Raw genomic sequence first — 27,682 nt, forward strand, 5'->3', positions numbered from 1 at the left:
CACCAGTTCAAACCACTCCTTGGTAACTCTGCTGAGACTCATTACAACCACATCAGTGGCTCTCAAATCAGAACAGAAAGTTAAACAATCTTTATACAGAAGGAAGCTATCTCCTCCAACCACCTAATTTTTCAAAAACAATGCGACACATACATCCATTTTAAAACCAGCTGTTGCAATGCATCTGACCTACTGTAAACACATTCCCCTCAGAGTCCAGCACTAGGCTTGGGAGATCACGATGAAAGTAGCTTCCGCATAAGGAGTCCAAAGGGATGAATCCTACTTCACATCATTCCAAGGTTTCACTGCATTTTTTCCATATTCAAAACGTGCATAGGATCAGCAGTACGTAGCATCAGTGCTAGCAGAAGAGCTAGGGCAGGTTCATAGCAAGTTTTATTCCCACCGCTTCATGCGTATAACACCGTAGTGGAGACGTCCTGATGGACTTTATTTCTTTCTTGCATTTTACTGGTGTAATTCCAATGGTCAAACTGCATCCATCTGAGAAACGAGGCCGCTGCTTCAGAGGGGACTGCAAAGATGCCTCACAGGTGGCCGGTAGTGACAATCTTGTGTGCTGGCTGGTCGACTGAATCCTCAGTGCATTTGCAGTACTATGAAAGGAGCCGTTTAACATCAGAACTTCAACCTGTCTTTGGTTATAAAGGCTGTTTGTACATAACTGACCATCTGAAAACAAATAATTATCAGAAGAGCCACTACAGGAAAATTATTGTCACTGTATTAAAACAAAAATTGAATTACACACAGGTCCTTCAGTCTTCTGAGGTTCATACGCTTTGTGAAAGATAACGTTACCTTTGGAAAACCAGCAGGAGGAGAGGACACCGGCTCGGGCAACGGAGGGTTTGCTGAGCGGGAGCTTGGTGCCTCCAGCCCGGGCAGAGGGCTCACCTGGGCACCAGGAACCCAGGGCAGCCCGAGCTGCTGCAAGGGAGGGCAGCACCTACCAACACCTGCAGACCCTGCTCGGGGCAGGCAGGGCAGCACCTACCAACACCTGCAGACCCTGCCTGGGGCAGGCAGGGCACACTCGCGTGCAGGGGAGCTGTGCTACCTGCTGCTTTTACAAAAATATGCCGAGTCTGTTGGGAACAGACAATCAGAGGAACTCGGTGCTGCCCGCTACAGACTCCTCAGATTAGCGCTTATTAAAAATTAATAAAATGGTTTATTTTATATATACATATGTTCCAAAAAATTTATACAGTTAAAATATCAAATTAGTGATCTGGTAACAATACTGTTCAAAATAATCTCTTTTGTATGAACATTAAAATACACGTTTTTAAAAGCGTTTCCTTTTAGTGCTTCCAAAGCACAGCGTGTGCCAAGGCCACCTGAAGAATCTCCGTCCTCCTCACAGGATGAAAGAGAACTGAAGTCGGGGACCTGGGAAGCCTCAGGTGCACTTTCATAATGTCTGTAGACAAAACAGAAGAGAGTCTGAGGTAGATTGTTTAGTGACCATCAGGTGGTAACAGTCACAGGGCTGTCTTTAGCTTTCATTAACACAATAGCAGTTTCTTTACTCTCAATCTACACTGAATCTCAAGTTTAAAGGCATGGCTAGCAGTTCTTGGGAACAAGACCCTTGTCTCTGTGGTGGCAACATGCAATATTACCAGTGCAGGTGTTTCTGGGAGGGTTTTTTGGGAACACACGGGATCGCTCCATGATGCAGACAGTGTGTGCATTTGACAGTGCCCCATTTTAGTGCAACCTGCTGCCTACAGCACGTAAAATGTCTAATGACAGTGTTCAAATGAGTAAATTCTCATCACCTGCAGGAGGGGCAGCAATGGTTATTTTCTTCAGCCTGTTGAGCAAATAGCACCCTCCACAGGAAAAAAGCCACACCTTTCATGGCAAATCCTTAAGGTTATAGCCCAGCTTCTGCCGATAGAGGTTCTTAAAGTTTAAGCTCCACTGCTTCTTCTCGGATTCGGACAGTAAAATCACTTGACTGCCAAGATGGTGAGGGCAGCAGCTGCATCCTCTTGCACTCTTCTGCGGCACAGCAAACTCAATCCTGGTCCATACAGGTCTGGGCGGTACACTATTATCTACTGTTGACATGATTAACTCTGTTGGGTAGACTGTTGAACTCTAGTTCCTCTAGTATTCTCTCTAAGTGTTGTATTAAGACCCGTTTTTTAAACCTAAGAAAGAGAGGGGAGTAATTTAATTTTTTTCTTTTGAAAACACACAAACAATTTAAGATTATTCAGCCACAACAAATGATATTTCTAAAGGCTCTGATTCCAATATGGAAGAGCTTTCTTTATTCCTGGCATTATAACTGCACCTCTAATTTAACAGAGCTGCTGTTCCCCCAACCCAGCCAAATTTTAGGTCCTTCTTCAGAAATGACCCATCTCTCTAATTCACACTTATACTGCCAGGATTTACTGCCAGACTATTTACTTCATAAAATATAACGCCAGTTTGACTGCTAAAGCAACTATAATAATTTAAATCCATTAAAAGAGAAAAGCATACAAAACAAAGTGGGAACTGGGAACGCTTAACGCTTAGCATTTGCTATCATGTTCAAAACTAACATTTAGGATTCCCAGCCATTTTAAATCTATACAAACCTTGCTGCTTCCTTGATAGCAAATTCAATGAAATACTTCTGAATTTCCATAGGTCCTTGCACCTCTTCAAGAAGAGAGAAGATTTTTTCATAATCTAAAATAAATAAATAAATAAATCAGACAAACATGTTTGCAAAACCTACTTTTAATATTTTCAATAGAGCTCAACAGCCAAAAGAAGAAACGAAGCCCTGTGTTCCACACACAGACATCTGGTATAAAACCAGGAAAAAAGCCAACAGCAGCTTTATGTACAGAAATCAGTTGATAGCAACAACTAGAAGCGATCCTGAAAACCTGCTATTGGAGTAGGTTCTGTTTAGGAGTTACAGCGAGGAGCATCCGTGCTCGGGAAGCACAGGCTGGGCTGGCTCACTGGAGGAGTTCATCCCCATGAACAAGCACCGTCGCTAACAGTTCACACATGCCAAGAGCCACAAAGCCCTGCTGTAACCTACAGCCACCACGGCTGGAAGCAGAGGTTAACACTAGTTGTCTTAACAGACAAGTTATTAATGCCCAGTCTGAGCATTGTTAGTATCGCTGTTTTAATAGTATAAAGTAAATATATGCATCACAAAATAATGATTTGGACAGAGCAGATCAGAAATATACGAACAAAAAAATCACGGTATATTTTCCCTATTTGATCCCAATAGGAAGCTATTTACGGTGATGTGCCTAAGAGCCCATTTACAGTAATGCAGCAGCTAAAGAACGAGGATATTCGGTCTGAGCTGTGAGTATATTTACATTTACACACGTTGTGTGCAGCCTTTTTCTTTGATGACTGCCTGAACTGTGAAGACAGATGATTTATACTGAACATACTACTATTTTATTCGATATCATCATTTACTGCACACAAATTTGATCCAAGACTAGACTAGCAAAACAAGAAGCTAACACATAACCAAGTAGGAATTTTAAAGTATCTTTAAAATAAAATACATATGCTGCATAAGAATTGTTTCCTCTCCCAATAAGCTCAGTCTGCCACAGTGATTATGTCTCAGTAAAACATTAATTTTGAGGAAAAGAACATGAGATCAGAAAGATTGAAGAGTTAAGAAAACTCCATTACACTAATTACTATTTTATGGCATCTGACAATGCATCAGAAAAAATGCCTTAGTTTAATTTGTAGAAATAATTCACTCAGACACGAGACCATTTTAGGGATATCTACTGTTCAGGAAAAATGGAAAGATTATGCCTATGAAATAGGCCTGATCTTAGATGTCTATACATAACCATAGGCACCTAAAATGTACACTGGTTGAAGTCTGGCTAGCATTTTGTGTTTGTTGCTATATGCATGTATAGGCAAAACATACAGCAAAAGCTGAGGGGGCAATTTCTTTTTCCCTGGAATATTTAAGATACTGGGGTTATTGACTGTTACAGGAAAAAGGGAAGGATGTGTTTTTTTTGTCCTTTGCCCGTGAGTGCTTATGGCAGTATTCCAACCACCAGTTATACTGCCTTTCACAATAATAAAATGCCACAGCCCTATTAACTGTGAGATTCCCCTTCCAGGGCATTCCACGGCGCATCCTTGCAGCTACGTGTGCCTCTGTGCAGCCAGGGGAAGCTCTGAAGGACACAGAGCAATGAGGAGCACCACACACACACAAAGAGCAGTGCAACATAAAGGGAACTCTTAAGAAAGGCATTGCTGAGCTCTTTGAAGCACCCCTTCAGCACAGAAATATATACTTTTATTAGATCAGTAACACCTTTCTAGAGCTACAAAGATAAAATTTTTGAAAGCTGCTTTACAGGGTAACTTTAAACCAGTCAACCTATGTTCAAGGGCAAACAAGGTCACTTGTCACTTGTCCTCTCAAGCTCTAGTTTCTGAACTTCAGCTCACCTGTCCTGCATGCAAGAACTTTCCTCCTTTATTGTCTCTCTATTGCTCACATAGAATCAGAAATAATTTCAAATCTAAGACGAATACCTTTTAAAGATAGCTTCATATAGTAAAGTCTTCTCTATCTCTAGACTGTGTTTAATATACTGACGAGATTTAAGTACTTACTTCTTCCAGGTTTGCGAACCTCCTTCATCACTTTAATCTTGATATCAGCATTGTTTCCCTCCAGCATTGTGGGTGTTATCTTCAATGAGTTTGGCACAGATCCAGAAGTGGACTCCATAACCCGTTTTTGGTCATCTCCAGACGCATTGTAATTTAGAGGCCCTCGAACAAGTGCGTTGGTTCCAGGTTTATGATCCAACCCATCTTCACTTAAGCAACTGAACTCATCTGGTAGAGAATCTACGTCATTCGGCAGCATCTCATCCTCTCCCATGACAGCTGGAACTGAGGGTGCCATTTGCCCAGGTAAACCATCAATTTGCTTTTCCACCGACTGACAATTTTCTGCTTTCTTCTCTCCATTGCCATCTTGGACAGTACTGCTGTTGGTATCTACAAAGCATAAAGATGCACATTACTAGTGCACATCAACCCCCTACCACACGCAGGAAGTCCCTTTCTCATTTGAAGCAGTATGTGGTGAAAGAGTAACTCTCTACAATACTTCAGCCTCTGAAGTGATCTAGGAACACTCTCCTTTGAACTGGTACCAACTCAAATTGCTGCCATGAAGTCATCATCTTCTGTATCGCTATTTTAGTGCTAACATTTCTAGCTAAACTAATGCTTTCCTTCCTTCCATACAACTCAATAAATAAATAAAACACTTCCAATTCCATTTGCTGGAACAAGTTAGTAAGAAAATTGGGTTCCGCAGGAAATGAAAACCTAACCTAACTTTAAGGTTAAACCTAACCTTAACTTTCCCTCCCTCAAAATGCAGAATATACTAATGAGATCTAAGCATCCTGATGCAAGGTCTCAAGGTTTTGTTGTTGTTGTTGTTTTTTCATCAAAATTGCTTTTCACTCAAAACTCCAGCTGTGACAGCAGCCTGTTCATCTAGGCCAGCAAAAGGGAAATTCAGTTATAACCAATACTAGTTAGCGCGTACAAATGCTGACATCCTCTTGGGTTAGCTTAGGGAGTAAGCGGATCCTTTTTTGGCATGTGTTTCCCTTTGTGATGACACCAGGCGTGTCCCGCAGACCCCTTTACCTTTGTTTGCAGAGCTGCCCTTGAGGCCGAGGAGCGCCGGGGAGCCGGGCGCAGCGGGCGGCCCCTTTCCCCCGACGTGGTTGGCCGTGGCGGGCGGCGCTTGCGGGCGCCGCAGCAGCGGGGACATGCTGCGCCTCCTCTTCAGCGACGCGGGGGTGTTGGGCTCCCCGGGACGTTTCACCTTGTTCTGAGGCCCGGTCACAAACTCGTCTGCTTCATCTATCATCATACCCTGAAAAGCATTTGTTTTCCGTGAGTAAAATACAGGATTTGAAACCATTTTATCAGTTCATTACTAGAGTAAGTCCCTCCATGTTACAATTCAGGTGCTTTCGGAAGCCCTTTACAGCTCTCAGAATACAAATATGTCCAACACACGGTAACCAGAGGCTGACCAGCACCACTCTAACTGAACACAATCTTTAGACCTTTCTCTTAAAGCACATGAAAAATATCTTCCTGCGTATTAAAGCACTCTACTGGTTAGGAATATCCTTCGGCTAGATAAGAAATTCTACTCATGAATTAAGTGTGTCAAATCGTGTTAAGTATAACTATACAGCAGACAGCATGACTCCTCCTACCTTCTTATCCTGTTTAAAAGGATTGCCAAACGTGTGAAGCCTTTTCGGTTGATCTGGATCGATCTCCCGGAGGGGCGATGGCATCATTTTCAGGTATTCCTGGTAATTTCCCATTTGAGCAACAGGGACACTATGAAGGCAATCTGAAGCAGAACAGAAGATCTTATTTAGTCTGCTTTAAACCAAAGCATACTAACTTCACATACACTCTCCAATTACAGGTGCTGGCATTTTAAGAACTAGAAATGAATATTTCTTTCCACTGCGGAGAAAGAGCTGAAGACTACAACTTTAGAAATAATGCTGGCAAGAGCTAAGCTTAATTTGCACAAGCAGGATGGAAAATAAGTAAATTTAATTGCTATTCTAACAACTGTCTCAGACCTAACAAGGGCAAACTGGAAATAAGCTAATTTCTGCTTAAGCTACTGTCACTACAAATACATCTGCCTACTGCATCTTATCAAACGGGACTGCCCTCTCATGAAGATGATCTGGAAAATTCAGAGCAAGCACAACACTCCATGACAGAAGGCAAAATTCTCCTCCTTTCCTCTTGGCAGTAAAGGGACCTCTAGAGGTCCCTTCCAGCCTTAAGCATTCTATAATTCCATGATACTGACCCCTAACAAATGATACACAGTCCAGTCCTCTCCCAAGCCTGGGGCAGAAGACACCACGAATAATGAAATAGCTCTTCCATTTCTAAACTGTTAATGAAGAATAGGGGCTACTTACCCTCATCCTGCCCCAAAATGAGCCTCTGATTTTTCAGAAGATTGGTTCTCATTCTAGTTAGCTGGTCTAGAAGACTGTGACGAGGAATATCATACGCATTTCTGAATGCCTGTGGTTTTAAATCCTAATTTCAAAACAAAACAAACAACTTGCAGGTTAGCCTACCAATTCTCAGGCATGGAAAATCCTCTGTATATTGTAGCAATGTTAAAGAATATATATATATATCTTGAAGTTACTTCAGATCTTCTTAAGTGGATACAGCTGCCTCGGTGTCTGCTCAGTCTTTTCAGCAAGACTCTACTCATCACTAGCACTTTCAGCTCCATTAAAACTAAGCATGTTAATCCCCAGACTAGCAACATTAGCTGACTCTTGTAGAGACACTTAAAACATAATAATCTGTTCATGACTATGTACTATGTATTTTACTATTATGCTATTTTCAAGGCATGTCCAAGAAGCATGTGCAAAAAAAAATGCATTTAACCTTCTCTTTAAGTCTATTCTTCACTTGCCACAATTCAGAGGAAATCCTTCCTTCCTTCTTCTAGATTAAGTCTATAAAAATTACCCATTAAAACAGATCAGATAACTGCTTAATCATGCAAGATTACTCTGGTGTTTACCTTGTTTAAGAGTCCTATGTGGAAGCCAGCAAATTCTTTAACATTCATTTCTGCCAGTCTCAGTGGAGATTCCCCAGTGATCCCTTGCAGCAGTTGCTTAAAATCCCTACTGTGCACCAAGGAGAGGCCACTGGAGTGATTTTTCACTTTTATTCCAATTTCTTGTGGAACTTTCTTACCCACTGAACCTATAATCCGCTCCGACTCTATTTTTGTCTAAAATGGAATCACATCGTGAGTTAAAGGATCAGCAAGCATTGCATATCTCACGTATTAAACACTCAGTACATTTACAAACTAAAACTATAAATTTGGCTCCCAGGTACTCAAGAAATGGGAGAACTACCTATTCAGGGATATGTTGGATTCTAACAAAGATTTAAAAAAAAAAAAAAAAACACCCTGCTGTGCTATCTTATGGAAAAATATTTAGCCAGTATATCTCATTTTATATGGCCAGGTCTGTGAATATTGCTGGTTTTGCTGCAAAGTCTGTGAATTTCTTTTTGTGCCCCTGAAGACTCGTCTTTAAAGAGAAAAAGAATAACAGAAGGTGGGATGCCTTAGCTTATTTTAAAAGTAACATCTAAAGCAACAGTATTATTCAGATACAATGACATCACTTCAGATTTCATGTTTGGATCAACCCAAGAACTAAGACGCATGACGCTTGCAAAAAGATAAGTAGCAGAACCTCCGTGGTTTGCTTCAGTGAGATTCTAAACCATATTGCTTCTCCAATTAGCATAAACTTTTTACTATAGCTACAGATAGTTTTACTGATTAAGAAGAATATACACCCAAGCATAAGGCCGTTCTCTACTGTTCACACTGTTAAGTCTATTCAGTGTAAGATTTTCACCCACTTGCAATACTTTCAAAAACCAACCACCAAAATTAAGAAAAAAAACATACAAAAAACCCCACATAACACCCAAACCACACTAACTGCAACCCGCTTCCCCCAGATCTCATCCTCTGCAGGGCTTGTTCTGGGAAGCTCTGAGCTGGAGGGCAGCAGGAGGCCACCAGACTTGGGGAGTTGCACGCCCCTGTGCCTTACAAGGCATGCAACACACTTGAACTACTTCATGTGCTGAGAAGGTCTGTGAACCCCATGGCCATCTCGAGCCATTCTAACTCTATATTGCAGGTAAGTAATAAAAATCTCTGTATCATTAAGCTACTGAAACAGCAAAGGAAGTTTTACATCTAACAGATGCTCACTCATGTCAGAGGCTTTTTGAGCATTTGTATTTGTGCGTTCTTTAAGGGGGAGGATTTTTAATTTGTAATTTGGAAAGGCTGCCCTTCCCCACTGACTAGATTTCTAGGAGTTGAACTGCTGTTCCAGAAGCACTCATGCTAAGGAGGCATGGCTTTCAGTTACACCTGAAAAGGCTTTCTTGACAGAAAGAAAAGATGTGCAAGACCTTCCCATCAGGTCACGCTTAACAAGCCTGGTGGATTTGACCTGAAGGAAGCAAGAAGCTCAGATGTAAACTCAAACAAGGATCTTACACCTCCTGGAAAAGGTGGTACATTTTTTTGGAATGTGCACATTGCAAAGTCACCCTCAAAAATAAACATGAAGCTGAGAACAACCCGACTTAAGCGGTGATAAATATTGGCAAGAGCAGCCACAAATCCAATTACCGATAATCTTTGGACTTTAAAGGTCTGGTAGATGTTCAAAATGTCTCCTCCTCACTCCCCTCCACCACTTACAGAAGGCACAATCACTGGTTCTAGAACCAATCCAGATTCATCCATATTTGCAGTGGAAATGCTCACCAGTCTTCGATTATAACATATATTGCACACCCATATGAACTCCCACAGGGATCAACTGCTTTATAATGAGATTACCAAAAACTAAATAATCAACGCACTTCTAATTGCAAAGGTTTTATCAATACTACCTGTTGGCTGAGTTTTTTAAGGTAAGAGATAACACTGTAACTAAGTCCACAATCTAAATTATCTGATATCAGATTTGGAGCTCCCATCATCCTTAGGGCTTTCTTTAATGGCTATAAGGAAAACAAAATACACAATAGTAAGAGAGTAAGTCTTTAAAAAAAAATTTATAAGATCAATTATAGGAAGCTAAGGCACATGGATTAGTGCTCTAGCTTTTCCACTTTTGGCAACTAAAATCCAAGTCTATTCAGATAACACGTGTCACGGGTTTGGCAGTCTACCTAGCTCGCAATGGCCCGTATGGCACGTTACCAAGGCCCCGCGCACTGCGGCGCCTCTGGCCGTTTCCACTCCGAGGCTCAGGACCAGGACAGCCGGGATGATGCAAGTCCGTATTGAGGTGCATTGTCCAAGCTCCGGTGACGGTGACCGCGCCGCCCCCCGCCCGCCGAGGCCAATTCCCTTGGCAGCAGCTTCCCAAGTTCTGGCGGTTCACCCAAGTTAATGCTAAGGAAACCCACACTTTCCTTACCAAGCTATAAAAATAATGCCAAATTTGGTTTCTCTGAACAATCTAGAGTATATTAAATCAAAGTTTACTAAATATTTAATGAACTGAACACACATTAATTATCTTGATAAAATTACTAAACATTATTAAAGGTATTTATTTCTTAAATGTGTGATTCCTAATCTATATACCTCTGCAAAGCAAAATGTTTGCCATCTGAAATTGCATCAGAATTACGTAAGCAAAGTTTACTGGAAAGAGGTATAGCGTGCAGGACTCTGGTTGCACTAGCCATCATTGTACCCAGGAACAAGATGAGAAAGGAACATACCAGTAGGTAGTAAGGAGGCATGGTTTTTAAGTAGTTGTCAAAAGCCTGTCGCCACTTCAGATTTGGTTTAAGTTTGTGAACCTTAAACAAATCATCTGCAACAAGGAAAACAACAAAACAAGGTTTTATTTATTTAGTCCCAGACCATTAGCACTATTCGAAATTCAACACGTCAAGTTTCTCCCCTTTTATTCCCACTCCCCCATCTCCCAATGGGGCTTCCCCACAAAAGGACTCCTTAACCTTAGGTCTGAAGAATTTGGAATCCTCAGTCCTAGCTGCAATAGATACTCTGGAATGATTCCTCATTACAGGCAAACTTTCACGGTATAATAAACTTACAGCTCCTCAGTATAATAAACTTACAGTGTATGTCAGAATCTTAAATACTGCACACAAGCACTAGTACCACGGAAGGTGTGACATCCACCTGCTAGAGAGTTTCACCTCCCTCAGCTCTTTCGCATCATCAGGGACTCTCTGCATCTGATTAAACCAAACCATACTCATTTGGTTCAATTTCCAGTTTCAATACCACTTTTTGTTCCACCTGAATGATGAATTCAATCCTGGCTTCCAATGAAAACATTGTTAGGTATCAGAGGGGAAGAAAAGGGGAAAAAAAAGTAATAGTGAGAGCAGGGAATCCTCGCGGGGAGCTTTGCTGGCGCGGCTGGCAGCAGCGGCAGGACGGGCAGGCTGCAGCCCCGGCCTGCGCCCTGCAGAGCCGCAGCCTCCCCCGGAGAGGACGAGACGCGGAATTAGCTGCACCGAGTGCTGGATGCGGCTACGAGGAGGGGAGCAGCGCGTTGCTCCTGCGGATGCTGCTCTGGAAACGCCTGGCTCGTGCTACAGGGCTGCGTGCCTGGGCAGGAGGCACTGGCTCGGAGCAGGTACCTGCTTGCTGTGCACATGAGCATTGTAAGTGATCCCCAAACGTCAGAAGGGAACACAACATCCTGCTATTTATCTTTCAAGACTATAATCTATCGATTGAGATCAAGTTGCTTCTTATTAGGCCTGTAATATGCTGGCAAAGGGAGGCTAGTGGAGGTAAATACAGGACTGAAAAAAGGGATCTCCAAAAATTAACCAGGAAGAGCTGCAGGAGACAGGGAGGTGCAAAGAAGAGTGCGAGAAAGACAGATGCAGCAATGAAACTATTTTCTCCAGATTGAGCTTTCAGGAAGATATATTTGGAGAAGAAAAATTTGACTTGCATAGCATTCTGCATAAATAGAACAGATGTTAAGATAGGATTTTCCAAGTTCTCATCATCAAACCACACTTAATTACAGGTATTTTCCAATCCAAATGAATTCCATATCACATACAAAAACTGCACTACAGCTGCTCTAATTATTCTCTTTCCTGGCCTGAAGGAAGTGGGGTGGAGCTTGCAAGAACAACTTAGAACTCCATTTTATATCTCAATACACCACACGCTTAGTGCTATTGTGCAAGAAAACCTGTGATAATATTCTGACATATGGCAAATGCAAAATAATATCCATTCTTATCTTATAAGCCTATTAGCATATTGCAGCAAAATGAAGTTAAACTACACAACCCTCTCCCAAAATTCAATGAAAAGCATTAAATCCCTGCAATATTTTGTTAGAATATGCACTAATATTTTGAAGTCTGTAAACGGGTTACGAGTGTAGCTTAAGCCTCAGATGCTGTCCTGGTGATTTATTACTATCTGATTTTTCGACAGTGCAGCCGCACTCGGGCCTACATGTTCAGAGTACACATTGCCTCCAACCAGCCGTAATCCCTAATCCACAGCATGACTGTGGTCTGGGGAGGCAGACGCAGAGGCGCCTCCCTGATCTTTGCTATCCAAAAAAAGAAGTTCTGAAATGCAAGTAGAACTTCAGCACAGACCCATCCTCCTTACGACGAGCGCAGCGCGAGCTCGGTGCAGGAACCCCAGCCTTCCAGGAGGGAGAAGGTCATGGTGGGAAACACAGCCACGGCTTTTAATGAACACATTGCCAGCAACACCTTACCTGCCTCTGTCGCAAGCGTTCCAGACAGACACACACTTTCCAGCAGATTGCAACACAGCAGATTGAAATGTACTTTTTCCACTGTGCTCTGGGTTGCATATGAGCATTTATTTAATTAATCAAACAACTGATAACTTGCTTAACTATTTCTTTTGTAGATTAAATCTTTTTACCTTTGTAAATAAAATCCAAAAGTACTGAAAGAATTCTTTCACAGAGTACCTTTGATCCAACCTATTGATTTCCAGATGCTGCTCTCTGCACAGCCCAAAAACCATTTAAATAAAATTCTTTTCACAGCTGCTAAACTCAAAGGGCTCAAAAGCACTGGTAATTTGGAAGATGGGATCAGAAGCCATTAGGGAGAGCAACAAGCTGTAACAATTCAAGACAACACAGGTACAGCTACAGACAGGGCAGTTAATCTGCGTGCACCACAAACAGCCTTTATCGATAACCACCAAATGGTGACAAACATGATCCTAATATCTTTAAAATTCTGTACCACCCTAGGGGGTTTGATGTACTTTCAGTCTTAGTGAATAGGTGTATTAAAATAATAATAAAAGGCAAACCGTAGTTTTCTCGAAGCCTGATTACCAAAGTAACAAAAGCGACAAGTCTAGTTCAAAACAAGTCTGCGTCATGTAACCTGGAGTTAAAATTTAACCATTTTTTAAATTACCACCCACATTAAACTCCACCTAGCCAAGTACAATACTATTCCCTGCCAATTCCTGGATTTCTCTGAGCTTTCCAATGCCTCTAATAGATAAGATCCTTCATTTTAAGCAGTAGAGTCTCATCATTGTATGTTCACGGAAGTAATAACCTTCCCTGCAGCCACCTAGCCAAAAACAAGGAGCTACAAGGTAAAACAGCATCTAACTACCAAAAGGGTAAGGCATTATTCTCTTCTTGCTTTGGTACAAAGCATTTGGTCTTCACTTCCCCAGTGCAACAGCAGATTATGTGTGCGTTTCTGCTTTGCCCTTAGTTTTCAAAATAACATTAAAAACGTATTTACAGCTCTCTGCAGAAGCCTATAAAAGCATCAAAGCAGCTGTCCGTGTTGCAGTCTTTCATGGGTAGGCATCTTCTACACGCTCATCCTTCTGCATATTTAGTCTCATGGCAAAAGGGTATAATCACCTCATGGTTTTTGCATCACTGCTGTTTCACTGCTGCTTCTGCTGATACTGGCAGAGAATAAGCTCTCCCTCTGTCCATCAGTGCTTGGCCTTTCACTAACAGAACCAGGAAGATCGGCTGAAAAAATTAATCTTAGGAAAGGCAGTAGCACGTGGCATCATACTCATCTTTGCTACGTTTATCTCTAACCCCTCAACAGACTTCTGTTTTATGAATCTGGCTGTAAAATTGTTTTTAAATAGCAAGATACCTTAAAGTACACCGGCTTTGCTAATATCAAAGGCAACAGTCCTTCAGGAAGAAGCTTCTATAATCCCAGCCACATGCTCAGCATCAAAGCACACCGTTGTTCATCTGCAGGAGCTTTGTCCTTGGAAGCTTCCTGCACCTCACGGCACTGCAGAGAACACCCCGCACGTCTGTCTGCTCGAGTCTCGAGTGATGCCACTACCAGAACGGGCCAGGACGGCTCTCGAGGCTTCATGAGCAGCTGAGGGCAGCTCAGCTGCACCCACGCGTCCCACGGGCTGTGCCCGAGCTCTGCGAGAGCTGGCGAGCAGGGCTGCGCAGGGCACCACTGAGCTCTGCAGCTTCCTTGTTTTACCAACAGCCACATTAAGGGGCCCCTTAAAAAGCTCTGGATTCCAACAGCAGATCCACTGCAGCTGAATGCAACCCTTTACCTATGTCTTTGCTACCAATATGGAATTTGTATACTAGAATTTGTATTCGTATGCTAGAAAAAACACCTTCGGTTTAAAACTCAGACAACATGGAAGCTTCACACTCTCCTCTAAACCAGCTTCAGAAATTTCTGATGTGGGATACCAGGTGGATGCGAGTGACCTGCAGAACAGCACTACAAATACTGACGAGGTGCCTCTGTCCATAAAGCAGAAACCTCTGTTAAGAAAGGCAGGGGGAGAGGACACGGACTGCCCAGAAAGCCATGGCAGAATCACTAATGTCAGCATCAGAACCACACCAAAATGAGCATGGGAATTATCTGGTATCAACGATGACTACTTAACTAGTAGATCTCCATCAGTAACTCAGCAGCAGGCTCACAGAAATTGTAATTTAGCCTAGAAATATCCTACTTGCACACTTTGGGACTATTATTAGGCTGTGTGGATGATTACTTGAGACAAATTCACATTACCAACAAGAATGTATGTTCCTTTTGGTTATGACCAAATTGTGATTGTGAGATTGTGAAAAAGCATTCCCGAACTGTTTCACCTAGAACTGAATGCAATAGTTTTTTAAAAAATATAAGGAGATTCAATGTTATTTCTCTTATATTTTTGCTGTTATTCTGTATCACTAAGGCACACCCACAAAAAAAAAACAAAAGGCCTACAGCATCTACAGGTAAAAGGTTGAACAGCACCCAGGAACCTATTCTCGCTGCAGCTATCCTTTTGACACAGGAACCAGAACCTTTACAGCCACAATTACCATGGCATCTATTCATACAACATCTTTTTATATTGTCTTTCCTGTTCAAAAAAAAAAAAAAAAAAAAGTTCATTGTGGGAATGAAGAACTTTGGTCCTTTGGGCAGGGAAGAAACATGGGCTGTTTCATTACTCAGTTTCTCCTCACTATTCTGAACTGCATCAGGGAATTTCCCTTTTCCCAACACCCATAAGAAACCCTGCATCTGATCTTCCAGTCAAAAACAAGCTGCTGCAAGAGCAGCTACAAAACCTGGATACACCACACCCTAAATGAGGGAAAAGAATGGAGGTTGAAGCTTACTCCAGGTTAAGGAAGAGGCTACGTGTCTAGGAGGTGAACAGCATCAAACATGCACTGGAAGCAGGTAGCTCTCCTCCTCTGCTGGAGAGAAAAAAAGGGAGAGGGGGTATGAAAATCCTCTCCTCCCAAATTATATTAAAGAGTTTGCAACATTCTCTACTCTCTGATCTCCATTATTTTATCATGTCTCAAACTAAGGCAGAACACTAACCGTTACTGTTTTTATTTCATTTTGAAGTAGTTATATCAGCAGACCAAGGTAAATGTTGTACCTACCTAGCAATGGAAGTAAAACAGGATAGTTGTAAGGCATCACAAAGAGGTTTACACAGGTTAAAGTAGTGCTTGCTTTTAAATACCCAAACGGATGGCCAAGTTCGCTGTATTTTCCACTGCTACTCACAAATACCTGAGAAAGAACAAGAGGTATCACTGTATCATAAGAACACAGAGCACATTAAGCAGAGAGCATTTAAAATTAAAAACAGCCTGAATCCAACTCCATTAGAACAACAGATTATCAAGGATGGCCAAGCTGAAGCTTGCGCACCCTGAGTGAGCACACACTTGTATTCCTCAGCCATGAAATAGAGAAATGCAACATCCCAGTGTGGAAAAGCTTTTCACAATATAATCTTTAGCGAGCCTACTTTTAATTAATGCTCTGAATACTCTTCTAACTATTGAAAACAGATTAAAGGTGCATCTGTTAAGGGCATTATAAAAAACAACAGATTTAAAATGAACCCTCTGATTTGTACATAAAATAGTACAATCAGAATTTACAAAATTGATATATAAAACTTTTTAAACATAAAAATAAAACACATTCAAGAAAATACTATTAATTATACTACATATCACATTATTGATTTTCCTTTTTTTTTTCTTTTTTTTTTTAAATCATGCATAAGAGTGTTAGACCTTGAAAAAAAAAAAACCCTATAAATTTTCCCTTTTTTCTCTGCCCCTTTCCCCCCGGACTTGATTCATAAGGAATCAGTTTTATTAAATGGTGTATATGTTCATTAGCCTATTTCTCTAGTTTGTGAGGGTGGGATTTTTTTTTTTCAAAAAAGCCATTTTTTGAGAAAACAGCAGAGAAATTTTAAGAACTAAAACTGTTTGTAGGACTTAGGCAAATGAAATTTATCAATGCGTTCAAGCCATTTTTGCAATTAACTTGCTGTCTTCAATTTTTCTTCTAATAATGGTTGTTATGCTTCCTGTTAAGATTTAATATTTACTGGAGGTGGGATGGAACTAAAAATAAAAAGACACACTCCACAAACCCTTTCCAGATTACACTAGGCAAACTCCTGGTGTATATATGGAGCTATCCTTTACAGGAACACCACAGAGAAAGGAACTAGAAACTTTTTTCTATAGAGGATGCAGAAAAAAGTCCCTTGTCTAAAACCACTGAAACGGCACGTGGCAAAGGACTTCAGCAATAGAACTTGAACATCTCCAAGGCCAAGCCAGCTGCCAGGCTAGTGAACAAAGCAGCTTCCCTGCAGTTCCCATTAGCAGTATCAACTGCCTACTGGAAATTGTTAACCAAACAGTGTTTACAGCTATGATGGAAACCAGTGCCACGTTCTCCCCTGTAAGCAAATTCTCTTCTGCAAGAGAATTTCAATTTAGCCAAAAATGGAACCCAAGGTACATATTTCTTACCAAAACGTGACTGATGTAGAAACAGAATTACATGAACTTAAAAAGCCTATAGAGAAAAAATGCCTTTGAACTTCTGATAATTCTACTAGAAAGCAGGTAACTGAGGCCATGACATGTTTCTTGTCATCTGTCACAGGTCTGATGTCAGACCTTGTCTAGAGTCGCACCACGTCTATGATCCTGCTCCTCTATGATACCCATTACATTTCCAGAACCAATTGAAGGCCAAGTACCTGCCAGCAGGTATGGGGAGACTTTCGTTCCAAGATGTACTGTGTTAACGGCGAAGGCTCCAGCTCATACTTGTCAAAAGGAAGTTTGTCTATGACCATTGGTTCACAATCGACACAGGAAAACCTCACAACAGGGTGAGCTGTGCGTGGAGGCTAGAAGGAAGAGGAGAAACGCAACAGATCAACTGTCTGGAACAAGCCATGAGTAAGTCTTTTTAATAAAAGAGGCAGACCGACTTCATAAGCATGCATTTTAACATTTAGTAAGCCTAAACTCTGTTTTCATAATTTCCTTTAAAAACAAAAATATGATATAAGCTCCCACGACATGATATAGACCAATTACCTGAGTATTTCTTTGACTTCAAACAAATAAACAAAAAAAACCACAACACTAGCACACACATTCTTCCCACCATGAGAGTAATAGGATTAAAATTTAACTATTTATATTTAAAAGCCTCCTTCTCAATCAATCCATAAAACGACAAATGATTTAAATAAAATTGCAGCTCTGCTTCACAGCTCGATGCTCACAGAACCACACACACGAAATCGTGCACACTTCAAGATGAGTATTCTAGATATTCCCTGACAATTTTGAGTTCTTCATCTTGAATTACGGTGGGAGGAAAGTGGTGGCAGGGGTAAGTTTCTTGAGCATTTGTAAAGCGCAGAAATACACCCAACAAGAGAGAAATACTTAAAAATGCTGGAGGATATGCCTGAAGCATGACCAGTTTAGAAGGGAGAAATGAATGTTGGTATTTCCTCATTTTGTAAATGATGCAAATCTTCCCTAACAGTTCTAATTCTTCCTGCTAGTGACAGAAAAGTCTGGATATGAAGTTCTGCTAAACAGAGAAACACATTAGGTTTTCTACCCTCCCGAATAAAGATGTATCTTCCTTGCTCCATTTGAGTACTTTTTATTAAGCTTCTGATTAACATTTAAAAGGCTCACTAGAGTTTGTGGTGCAAGTAGTACTTTAAAAGCTTACAAAATTGAGCTGTAAAAACTCTTTACCAAATTAGCTAACCAGATATACGGCAACAAGCTTTTCAGATCCAGAAAGTATCACAGCATACAATATCTACATTAGATTACAACATCCTGCTTTACAACAGTTTGAACTACTCCTTCCGAGCAAAGTTAGATCTTAAACAGAGTCAAAGATTGTATTATTACTAATTTTCAGTCAGTTTAGTTAGACGTAGAATTCTTTTTTCAGTTCTTATTTTACTTACCAGTGTTGGTGAATTCTGATCAGGCCAAAAAGATTCTGGAATTGGCCAATGTCCCACAGGAACACCAGTTTTAGGATTAGGCCGTACATAAATGAGCTTATGACAACTATGCCACGGTTGAGAAACAAATGAATTGATGGGCCTGGATGAATCAACGAGTCCATCTAAAATTTAAGCAAAGCAAAATAACAACAACAAAAAAAGAAAACAAAGAACATGGCATGCATTTGCTTCCCAGCAAAATTTCTGTATTAGCCACCAATACAGTGTTCCATTACACTATTTTTCAAAGATCTACATGCAGATCTTTATGCCAGTGGCTAAAAAAGCTTAATATTAATGTGGAAAACAGCATCATCAGAGTAACAATGGTAATATCTGCCCACACCTACCCTCCTGCTTCTGTGGCACAGCAGTTAAATGACAATCACATCACGCCATACTCACACCCTGTGGAAAAGCTATTTACTTAAGTTCAGCACTTTGACATGGATCTGATATACCATAACAAGTGTTTTGTTTTTAGCTTTGCTGCACTCGTGAAACTGATCATTTGCATTTACAGTCTTTCTATAGCGGATGCAAAACTCCCTAAGCAATGCTGCCACTCATGGAAACTGAGAGTGGAGACAAGTTTTGTAGAAAAGCCAGATGCATCTTGCAGGAGCAGCTTTTGTCACACTACTCATTACAAATGCCACTGCTCAAACACCCTGCTGTCTACTCCAAACGTGACTGTTTTCTGCCAGTTCTCTGCATGCACCAGCACATACTCAGGCCCCTTCACACTGAGGGGAGAGCAGCCGTGCAGCAATGCAGAATTGCAGAACTGGCTTCCGAACACTATTTTTCAAGGCAAATGGCATCACCCACAGAATCTTTCTTTTCTTTTATGAACATTTTACACTACTAATTTGCCCTGCTTTAGAGACAGCTAGCCAATACTGTGCAAGCAACCTTTTGGTATAGTTCACTGCATTATATACAAAGTGATCTTTATAGCTTTGGTGAGTCCCACCACATTCATCTCTAGTTTAGAACCTCCTTGGTCCACATGAAGTTGGAATTTCTCAATATTCTTGTCCACAGCACACATGTCCACAGTGTGTCATCACGTAAATGTGGTAAGAGGTAAGAAACGATTCCCCCAGCTGTTCTGCCATGTAGGTGAACGTTTGTGCCAACGGGGAGACGGGACTTTGCTAAGGGGACTGCATTAGAGGCAAGCCTTAAACATACTTCCAAAAAAATGGAAGCAAAATAATGAGGAAAAAATGTACATAAGGCAAGAAAGGTGATTAAAAATGAAAACAGGGATAAAACTAACTTTGCTAGGATGCTCAGAGGAGCCTAAAAGCTATTATTCCTCTTACATAACATCCTCATTTTCTAAATATGAACTGCTTGGTTCACTCTTTCCTTCCTTTCAATCATGAAATTCTGCAAATCTCAAAAACTGTTCCACATTAAGAATGCATAATGCTTTTTCCTTATTATGCACTCTGCTTGCAGTGAGCAAAGTAATGACTGTTCTTTGCACTTTTTTTTTTTTAATTTGCAACTAGGAACATTTTATTTAAACTAATTGTTTTGTGATTAAGTAGCAGAACAAAAATGCCTAGAAACTAAAAAAGAATCAGAGATATTTAAGGATTTAAATATGCTAGCCCTGAATTTAATTAAGAAATAAATTTTGACAGCATCAGAATACAAACTCCCCCATTTCCTGCAAACATTCACTGCCCCTTGTTGCTTCCTTCAGAGCTGAGGAAGTGCCTGGAAAGCGAGCAGGCAGGTAAAAGATCAGCCATACAGACATATGGCATCACTCAACTTATTCAGTGCTAAACTAACACTAATAAAAATTCAGCAAAAACAAGACTAACAAACACATGCATGCAACTGTTATGAAAAGAATATCCATGATGATTTGGCTATTCAGAGAGATACTACAGCTCAATCACTGATGCAGAGTTATATGGCTAATCACTTTTGGGGGGAATATATTAAACCCCTGGTGCATCCTGTACATTGCAGGGAAAGGTAGGAAGTAAATTTAAGACATTTAAGGATATTTGCATGCATACAAAATATATCTTTTTGAGTACCAAAGGGAAAAAAACAAACAAGCAAGAACACCATAGTTACTATACCTTCTCCGATAGGAGCGGGATCTGGTCCTGACTTTTCAAAGTTAATAACAACTCCACTTTGAACTTTCTGAACTAAAGACTCTAAACACTGATTCAACATTCTTTGTGTCCGAACACAGTAGGAACGACCTAGACAAGAGAAAACCAATACAGGAGAAATAAGAAAGCAAACTTTGGGCAATCTTAATTAAGGAAGACATTTTGTTACACAAATCACCTTGTTAAGGCTTTCAACCTTACCTAAAATAATAGCAAACTTAATAAAAGCTAATGTAAAAAGCAAAGTACTTTTCAAATGTAAACCAAGCTGATGTTTCTAACCTCATGAATTCTCATTAGCAAAATAAGCTTTGAAGGCAGTATGAGGTTGGTCCAGCCTGGGCTTAAATAGCCTTAAGAACCTCTGATTTCATCAAAACTTCATAATTCATCTGCTTTTGTTTCTCCAGACCTAACCAACTCTAATACAACCCTTAACATCCCCTCCAGGAACACTGTTTTTCAAGCAACAATTAAGGAAGTATTCTGATGAAGATATAGAGGAACAAACTCTAGAATCAACTCCTTTAAAATTGTATCTAGCTTATTAGCTGTGCAGCAGAATTACCTATCCCACTCACTCAACATTTAAATAGCAAATTTCATGGCTGAGCAAAGCCAGGCTCCACAAGGACAATCTAATGCTCCAATCCCATCATTTATTTTAGATTTCTTCTGTGCTACTGGAAACCAAATTCACACAGTACCATGTAGGCCCACATGGAACCTGACTAATCTGTACACGGCGATATAAAGATTCTCACATACAGAATAACAAGAGAGAAAGCTGAATCAAAGGAAAGGAATATTTTAAGTCAGATGCCAGATGTAAAGGAGAGCAAGCAACAGCGAGTTACCTCCCGTGACTTCGCACATCTGCGTGATGGCAGACTCATCGGTGGGCACGCTCCCGAGCTGCTCCGGCTCCGCGGACGCGGCTCCCGGCAGGCGCAGCACCAGAGCAAACAGCCTTTGATCCCAGCGGAACGGCTCTTTGGTGAGTTCACTTCCAGGCAAAGGAGAGTTCAGAGGAAGATGAAGCTAAGAAAGCAACATTTGAGAAATATTGTTAAGTATTTGACAAGCCATCTGAAAACATAGTCGAAATTTTAATTACTTTATGAACTGAAGGGCCTGATTTTCTCTCCTATTCACTAGTTTATCTGAAATTAGTCTGAAAATTCATGCTAACTACAGATTTGATAGATTTACAATGACAACATAGACAGTCTTTTGTCTATGAAATAAGTGGCAAGAAATTGAAGGAAAAAATGCAATTGATATTCATCTCAGCATAGCACCAGCTTGCAAGATCATCATTTGAGCAATTCTAATACAAATTTACCTCTTCTTGAACTCCAGCCGTATTTGTCAGTTTGTTTCCATCTGTGATGGTAATTAAAATAGATGGCTCCAAAAAGAACGGATTCCTTCCCTAGAGATGAAAGCACAGGAATAGTGAGAGTAATACTCAATCGTAAACATGTATTTTTATCATGACAAAATAAATAGCAAGATGACCAGTCTTTCAAAATCATCCTGTAATCTCCTTTACAGAGAGGTAAAGGGGTATACAGAACTACCCAGTGCTACACTGGGCACTCACACACACCCCCAGCTGGTTGCCTGAAAACATTTTTTAAATTACTACTATGTTCTCCAGCAACACGATCAACCGCCTGTACCCCACAAAAACAGTACATAAATTAATACTAGCACAGAGAACTTGGAATTTCACAACTGTGAGACACAAACAAAATTTTAACAGCCCCCTCTGGAGCAAGGGAGGACTAGACAGGTTGTTAACTAAACATAACCAATAAAAATGCTAAGCAGATTCACTGACATCACTGTACATTCATTGTACATACTCCCATACAACAACTGTACATGTACAGTCCGGAGTGTTTGTATCACTGCTTTCTCTGTAGTTTAACAACGAAAAAGAATACTAGTATGTTCTAGTGAATATCCAGGACAGATGTCCTGATGTGCTTCTCTGCTGCATGTGAAAATAGAGAAAAAATGAACCGTCTTTCAAGTTTTATACACAGCTTTCCAACACAATATAAAAGAAATAAAAAGCAAAAAGATAAACTTGTGCTATCAAAATCCCTCCACCAAAAAAAAAGCATACCAAATTACAAAAGATAAAAACTACAGACAAATCTGTTACCTGTCCATAATTGTCTATTCCAGACACTAATCTGTTGAGATTTAGCAAGTCAAATGACGATCTGAGGGCCTGACCAAGGGTTGTCAGCCCTGACGCTTGCAGGTTTTTCAGTTCATTCATAAATGTTGCGTGATTTTCCTTCCAGCCAGCCTGAAACAGAAAACAAGAGGAGCTTATTAGCTATTTTAGTAATAATCTGTGTGTTGTCATTAATGAACTTTGAGTTGTCATAAACCTACATTTGCATAAGAAGTGGGGTTATATTCTAATTAGCAGACACACAGCTTTGTTTCCTTGCTACATACATGTAATCCATGTCTTACAGCACAATTAATGGAAAACATACAGTATGTATATAACGGGATACTGACAAAACACATCATCCAGTGCTTAAACAATTGTTTGGAGTGTTTCAGCATCCATGATTTGTATTTCCTCCTCCTAAGAAGGTGGCATGCCTCTTGAATGGGAGGTTGTTATGGAAAACACCAGCTTGCAGGGAACCAGGACATGGTTTAAGCTGCCCCAACCAAAAAGAGCAGCCCCGGATAGTCACGCGATTATCAGCCTTGCTATCACGTCTGTCTGACCTGTTCTTACAGACAGCAAGCAGTTATTCACCCAGGCTTGCGATCAGCTGACAGCGCTGAAGACCTTTCCACACTTCACAGAGTCCTAGTTACACTGGGACAGAATGATTTCAGACAGCCTGACTTTCACTGGGACAGCCTCTGAACAGCAAATCATGTCCCTGGCTGCGCTGCTCTCGGAGTAATCACCTACCACGTTGTGCAAGAATCCAGGGGGACAGGATTTTCCTGTACTTTTTAAAAAGTCACATGCCACTTGCAACTGTAGGTACGGTCTGTGGTCTAGGTAGATATTAATGGAATATACAGCAAGTTTTGAGCAAGAATGGAACAGAAATTATGTTTTCCAGCCCTCACCACAAGATGAGCAATGTCCCTGCTGAGTTCTCAGGCCTAAGCTAGTAGGATATTTCTTCTCTCTTTAGAGCAATGAAGCACTACAAGGAGAATCAACAGTTTTTGGTCAAATTCAGCTCCTTGAACCAGTTCTTCGGGATTTAATAACCAGAGGACGGGAAAAAAGGGAAAATTTGGCAATGGGGCCAGAAGAGGCAAGAGACCTAGAGCAACAGCTCATCATTAAACGGGCCTATCTTATGGTCCAACCAAACCAAGTACAAAGGAACCACGTCATGCCGGGTTCGATCAGTTGGATCTCAATAAAGCAGGCTCAGGCCCCCCTCTTCCTCACAATCCCAGCTTGGCAAACTACGGCATCTCGGCAGCTCAGCCATGGCAACTGCCCCGGCACGAGCTCCCATCCCAGGGCAAGTGAACGGTGACAGCTTTGCTCGATACATCCTCCTGGAAACCACGGTGGGATCCCCTTCATTCCACTGCCCAGCTCAACCAGCAGCCACCCAGCTCCAGTGGTGGGATACAAAGGATTTACAGGATTTATTTTGTACTCATTGCTTTGGAGTGAAGACCAATGTGTTCATTATCTTTTTTTTTTCCAAAATAAAAGTGCATGACACTTCAGAACACACCTAATGCCTTAAGAGCTCCCATTACTTAACCCCTTGCTTTGCTATGGGTTTTGTCCACCCAAAACCCAGAAGGTATTCTTGGAGTTAACAATTACAAAGAACTTTTGATCTCTATGAACGCTTACGTACAAATGAAACTGCTACATTTTGTCTGGCAAAAACACTTATCAAGTGAATTAGGTTTTCTGGGAATAACGAGGACCTACTTCGAATGGTGCTTTTCTGTGAAGGCTGCTGCTACGAGTTTCCTTATTGCAGAAGCACACTGGGGAGCAAAGCACTCGCAACAGATTGCTCTGTTAGCAATCTGATAGCTCTGATTGAAACTGATGCATCTAGGAGTACTTCTTCCAAATTAAATAGTCAAATTTCTCACTGATATTTTGAGATTTTGCTATTTTTCAGTTCTGAAATTGTTTGCTTTGCTTCCAATGCCCACTGTGTTTGATCTAGCAGTAGTGTAGTTGCCTGCCTGCAAAATATGCTGCACTTTTTTCCTCTGCTGAATAACAAAGTATGCCAAAGATACAAAAAAAGAAGCTGATCGCCCATTAGTTTGACTTCTAAGAAAACTACTTTTCCATTACATCCTAGACTCTCACAGGACCTAGAAAAACTAACCCCAGGAGACCTGTACACATTTCTTAAATAAACAAAACAGTACCAGAACATTTCTCATTAAGTGAACAAGGGCAGAAGATGCAGAATTTGCCTAATACTATACCTCAGTTCAAATAAAGGTCTGATTAGTTAATGTATTCTGTATTAGTTATTATTACTGTTATCATATTAGTTATCATATAATGTTAATATATTAGTTAACATATAGTTAACAATCTTCAAAAAATTATCTTCGAAACAACCTTTTTCTGTCAAAAATACTGAAGTTAATAATAAAGTGGTCTATTCTTGTAGATCTTCCTAGGCAAATTCTAGTAATTGAGTAGCTGAGAATAATTAAATATGTACTTCAAGGACAGAAACTCAAGCCTCGGTAACAATCATATAAGCAGAAAAATCATTCTTAAGGTAAAATAAAGAGAGTCAAATACGTAACACAGCATATGGACAGGTTCAAAAAAGTGATTAAATAATAATCCTTCCCAAACACAAAATACAGCTACTAACACTGCTTAGGAAAAAAGCAGTGCTTCTATAGAGCACTACTTACATCTGCCAGGTAACTATGAAATCAAAAGTAAGTATTAATTTAGAGGTTTATGAACCAACTCTAATACTGAGAGTCAAATTTTTCATCTTCAATATTACTTTCTTGTCACTTTTACCTGCAGAATTTGTTAGTAGTAATCTGAGGGGCTTCTATCTTGCCACAGTGCTACTATTTTATCCTTTGATAGTTTAGGAGAACAAGTAATTTTAGCTCCTCTATGCATACCAGCAGATTTTTGAAGTCAGATGGAAAGAAGCCAGCAGAATAAGCTGAAGTCCCACCCTTCTTGTTTATGCCAAGAATGGGCAAAAATGCAGTGTCATTTAGTCTCCTGTGTTGATAACTGCAAGTTTTGATACCATCCTATGAAAGCCTGAGATTTGCAAGTCCCCGAAAGCAGCAGCATCCCTCCCTGGCTGCTGGCTTTTGCCTTCGCAAACAAATCATGCAGGGAGAACTAGATCTAGCTGAAAAGTAACATAATTTTTTGCTGGCTTCGCTTTCAGCTGAATCTGCTCTATTTCACCACACAGCTCTAGAGTCATCTCAGCTGCTTCAAAATGCAGGTAAGTTCCAATAGTTTCCTTCAGTAGGACGGGGGCCCGGATCATGCAGTTTCAGACTGAAGCCAGGCTGAAGAATCTGGTGGAGCAAAAACTCTATTTATGCCACCAAGTCTCAGGGCTAACAGAAAGAAGTAGAATTAAGCAGCAAATGACAGTCTCACTCAGAATAAGGAGATTAAAAAGCGCTTTAAGACTCAGGAAAAAACAAAGATTTCGGTTGTAAGAGGTGGGAGAGCTTATCTTACAAAACATTTTAGTGGATTTTTTGTTTAAATCATCTTATATTATCAAAATACAAGCAAAACATGGAACTGCTCCACATTACTCCAGAAGTTGTGAAGCAGGGAACACACTCCTACATTATCTAGAGGACCCCTGCCCCAGCTTCAGTAACTTAATGTTTATAGAAATATTTAGTATTATATATATAGTATTTACCCACATTACTATTTATCTTCATTTCCAAGACAGAGTCATAATTAGGTAGCCCATTTTCACCATGACAAAGCAAAGCAAAAGAGGAGTGGAGGAATGGTCCTAGTCCCATTTTCCTCCCTTCCCTGGGAAGAAAAGGGAAAGATTGCTGGTGGATACAGAACAGCCAATGTCCACTGCTGAACTTTTTTTTTTTTTGATCAGGGAGATCTACTACTTGGAAATAGCTCACCGTAAAACAGAGATATTTATTATGCTATAAAACACCCTGTACAATTTTTCAGTTTTTTACAATTTAAAAATCCTAAAACAAGTCAACATAATCACCGAAGTTCCTGATTTTCACATACATTTGTTTGAACTGTGAAGGAGGTGGAGAAATAGCTCTCAAGGACGCTTGCAAAGACTGACTGCCCTCCAAACAGTTACGAATGCCACTCCTGAGGCAACAGAGCTCTCAGGCTCTGTCTGTACCTTGGCTGCAGAAAACCTCTTCTCCAGCACCAGTACCTGTGTGTTCTCATTACTTTTATGCAATACAGCAGTCATGTTGATGCACAATATCAAAAGAAACTCACAAGAGCAAATCCTTTTCTTTCTTGGCACAGAGCAGCATCAGAACACCCATCTCTTAGATGTGAGATTAAAATCCTGCCAGAAGGTAATATTGTCCAAGTGGCCTGAATTCAACCTATTATCAGGGACACTGTGAGCCAGCTTACATCCAAGCTGCACAGTTCTGGATCTGGAGCACTAGGAAGGGCTGCTGGAGGTTTAATGGTCTGATGCAAGGCTTGTGGCAAGATGAGAAAGATGTGATGGGCTCAAGCCAGCTGTGTGCAATTCCTCCCTGCCTTATGCTCTCCAGCACACAGTAAATCATTATTAATTTTATTCCTGTTTTTCTTGTCCTCGCCTTAGGTAAGTTTGAAGCACAAAAACCTGTTGCTTTAGTTCTCCTCTGTAACAAACTGCGAGAGCGAGACAAATAGGTCTTGGTTAGTGGAACATGCATTTCGGTCTTC

The 27,682-nt window shown here is 40.6% G+C and overlaps 1 protein-coding gene across 2 annotated transcripts in view; it reads right to left on the minus strand.

Moving 5' to 3' along the window:
• Positions 1–1,175: 1,175 nt before the first annotated feature.
• The window catches only part of INTS6L (integrator complex subunit 6 like), a 36,340-nt gene continuing 9,833 nt past the window's right edge, over positions 1,176–27,682 (minus strand). The window contains exons 3-18 of one of the 2 annotated variants that reach the window (XM_088538513.1): positions 22,907–23,056; positions 22,076–22,165; positions 21,588–21,771; positions 20,692–20,820; positions 18,539–18,702; positions 17,291–17,443; positions 15,654–15,786; positions 10,447–10,541; positions 9,604–9,714; positions 7,682–7,897; positions 7,053–7,176; positions 6,315–6,457; positions 5,731–5,962; positions 4,672–5,064; positions 2,628–2,721; positions 1,176–2,189 (exon numbers count right to left, since the gene is read on the minus strand). In XM_088538513.1, coding sequence (XP_088394639.1) covers positions 2,090–2,189; positions 2,628–2,721; positions 4,672–5,064; positions 5,731–5,962; positions 6,315–6,457; positions 7,053–7,176; positions 7,682–7,897; positions 9,604–9,714; positions 10,447–10,541; positions 15,654–15,786; positions 17,291–17,443; positions 18,539–18,702; positions 20,692–20,820; positions 21,588–21,771; positions 22,076–22,165; positions 22,907–23,056 — 2,511 coding nt within the window. In that variant the 3' untranslated portion in view covers positions 1,176–2,089. The remainder of the gene's footprint in view (positions 2,190–2,627; positions 2,722–4,671; positions 5,065–5,730; positions 5,963–6,314; positions 6,458–7,052; positions 7,177–7,681; positions 7,898–9,603; positions 9,715–10,446; positions 10,542–15,653; positions 15,787–17,290; positions 17,444–18,538; positions 18,703–20,691; positions 20,821–21,587; positions 21,772–22,075; positions 22,166–22,906; positions 23,057–27,682) is intronic. The other variant, XM_088538514.1, reaches the window with a different exon arrangement.

The sequence above is a fragment of the Tinamus guttatus genome, unplaced genomic scaffold (genome assembly GCF_059628265.1).
Source record: "Tinamus guttatus ecotype Peru unplaced genomic scaffold, ASM5962826v1 Tinamus_guttatus_pri_ptg001087l, whole genome shotgun sequence".
NCBI classification, from domain to species: domain Eukaryota; kingdom Metazoa; phylum Chordata; class Aves; order Tinamiformes; family Tinamidae; genus Tinamus; species Tinamus guttatus.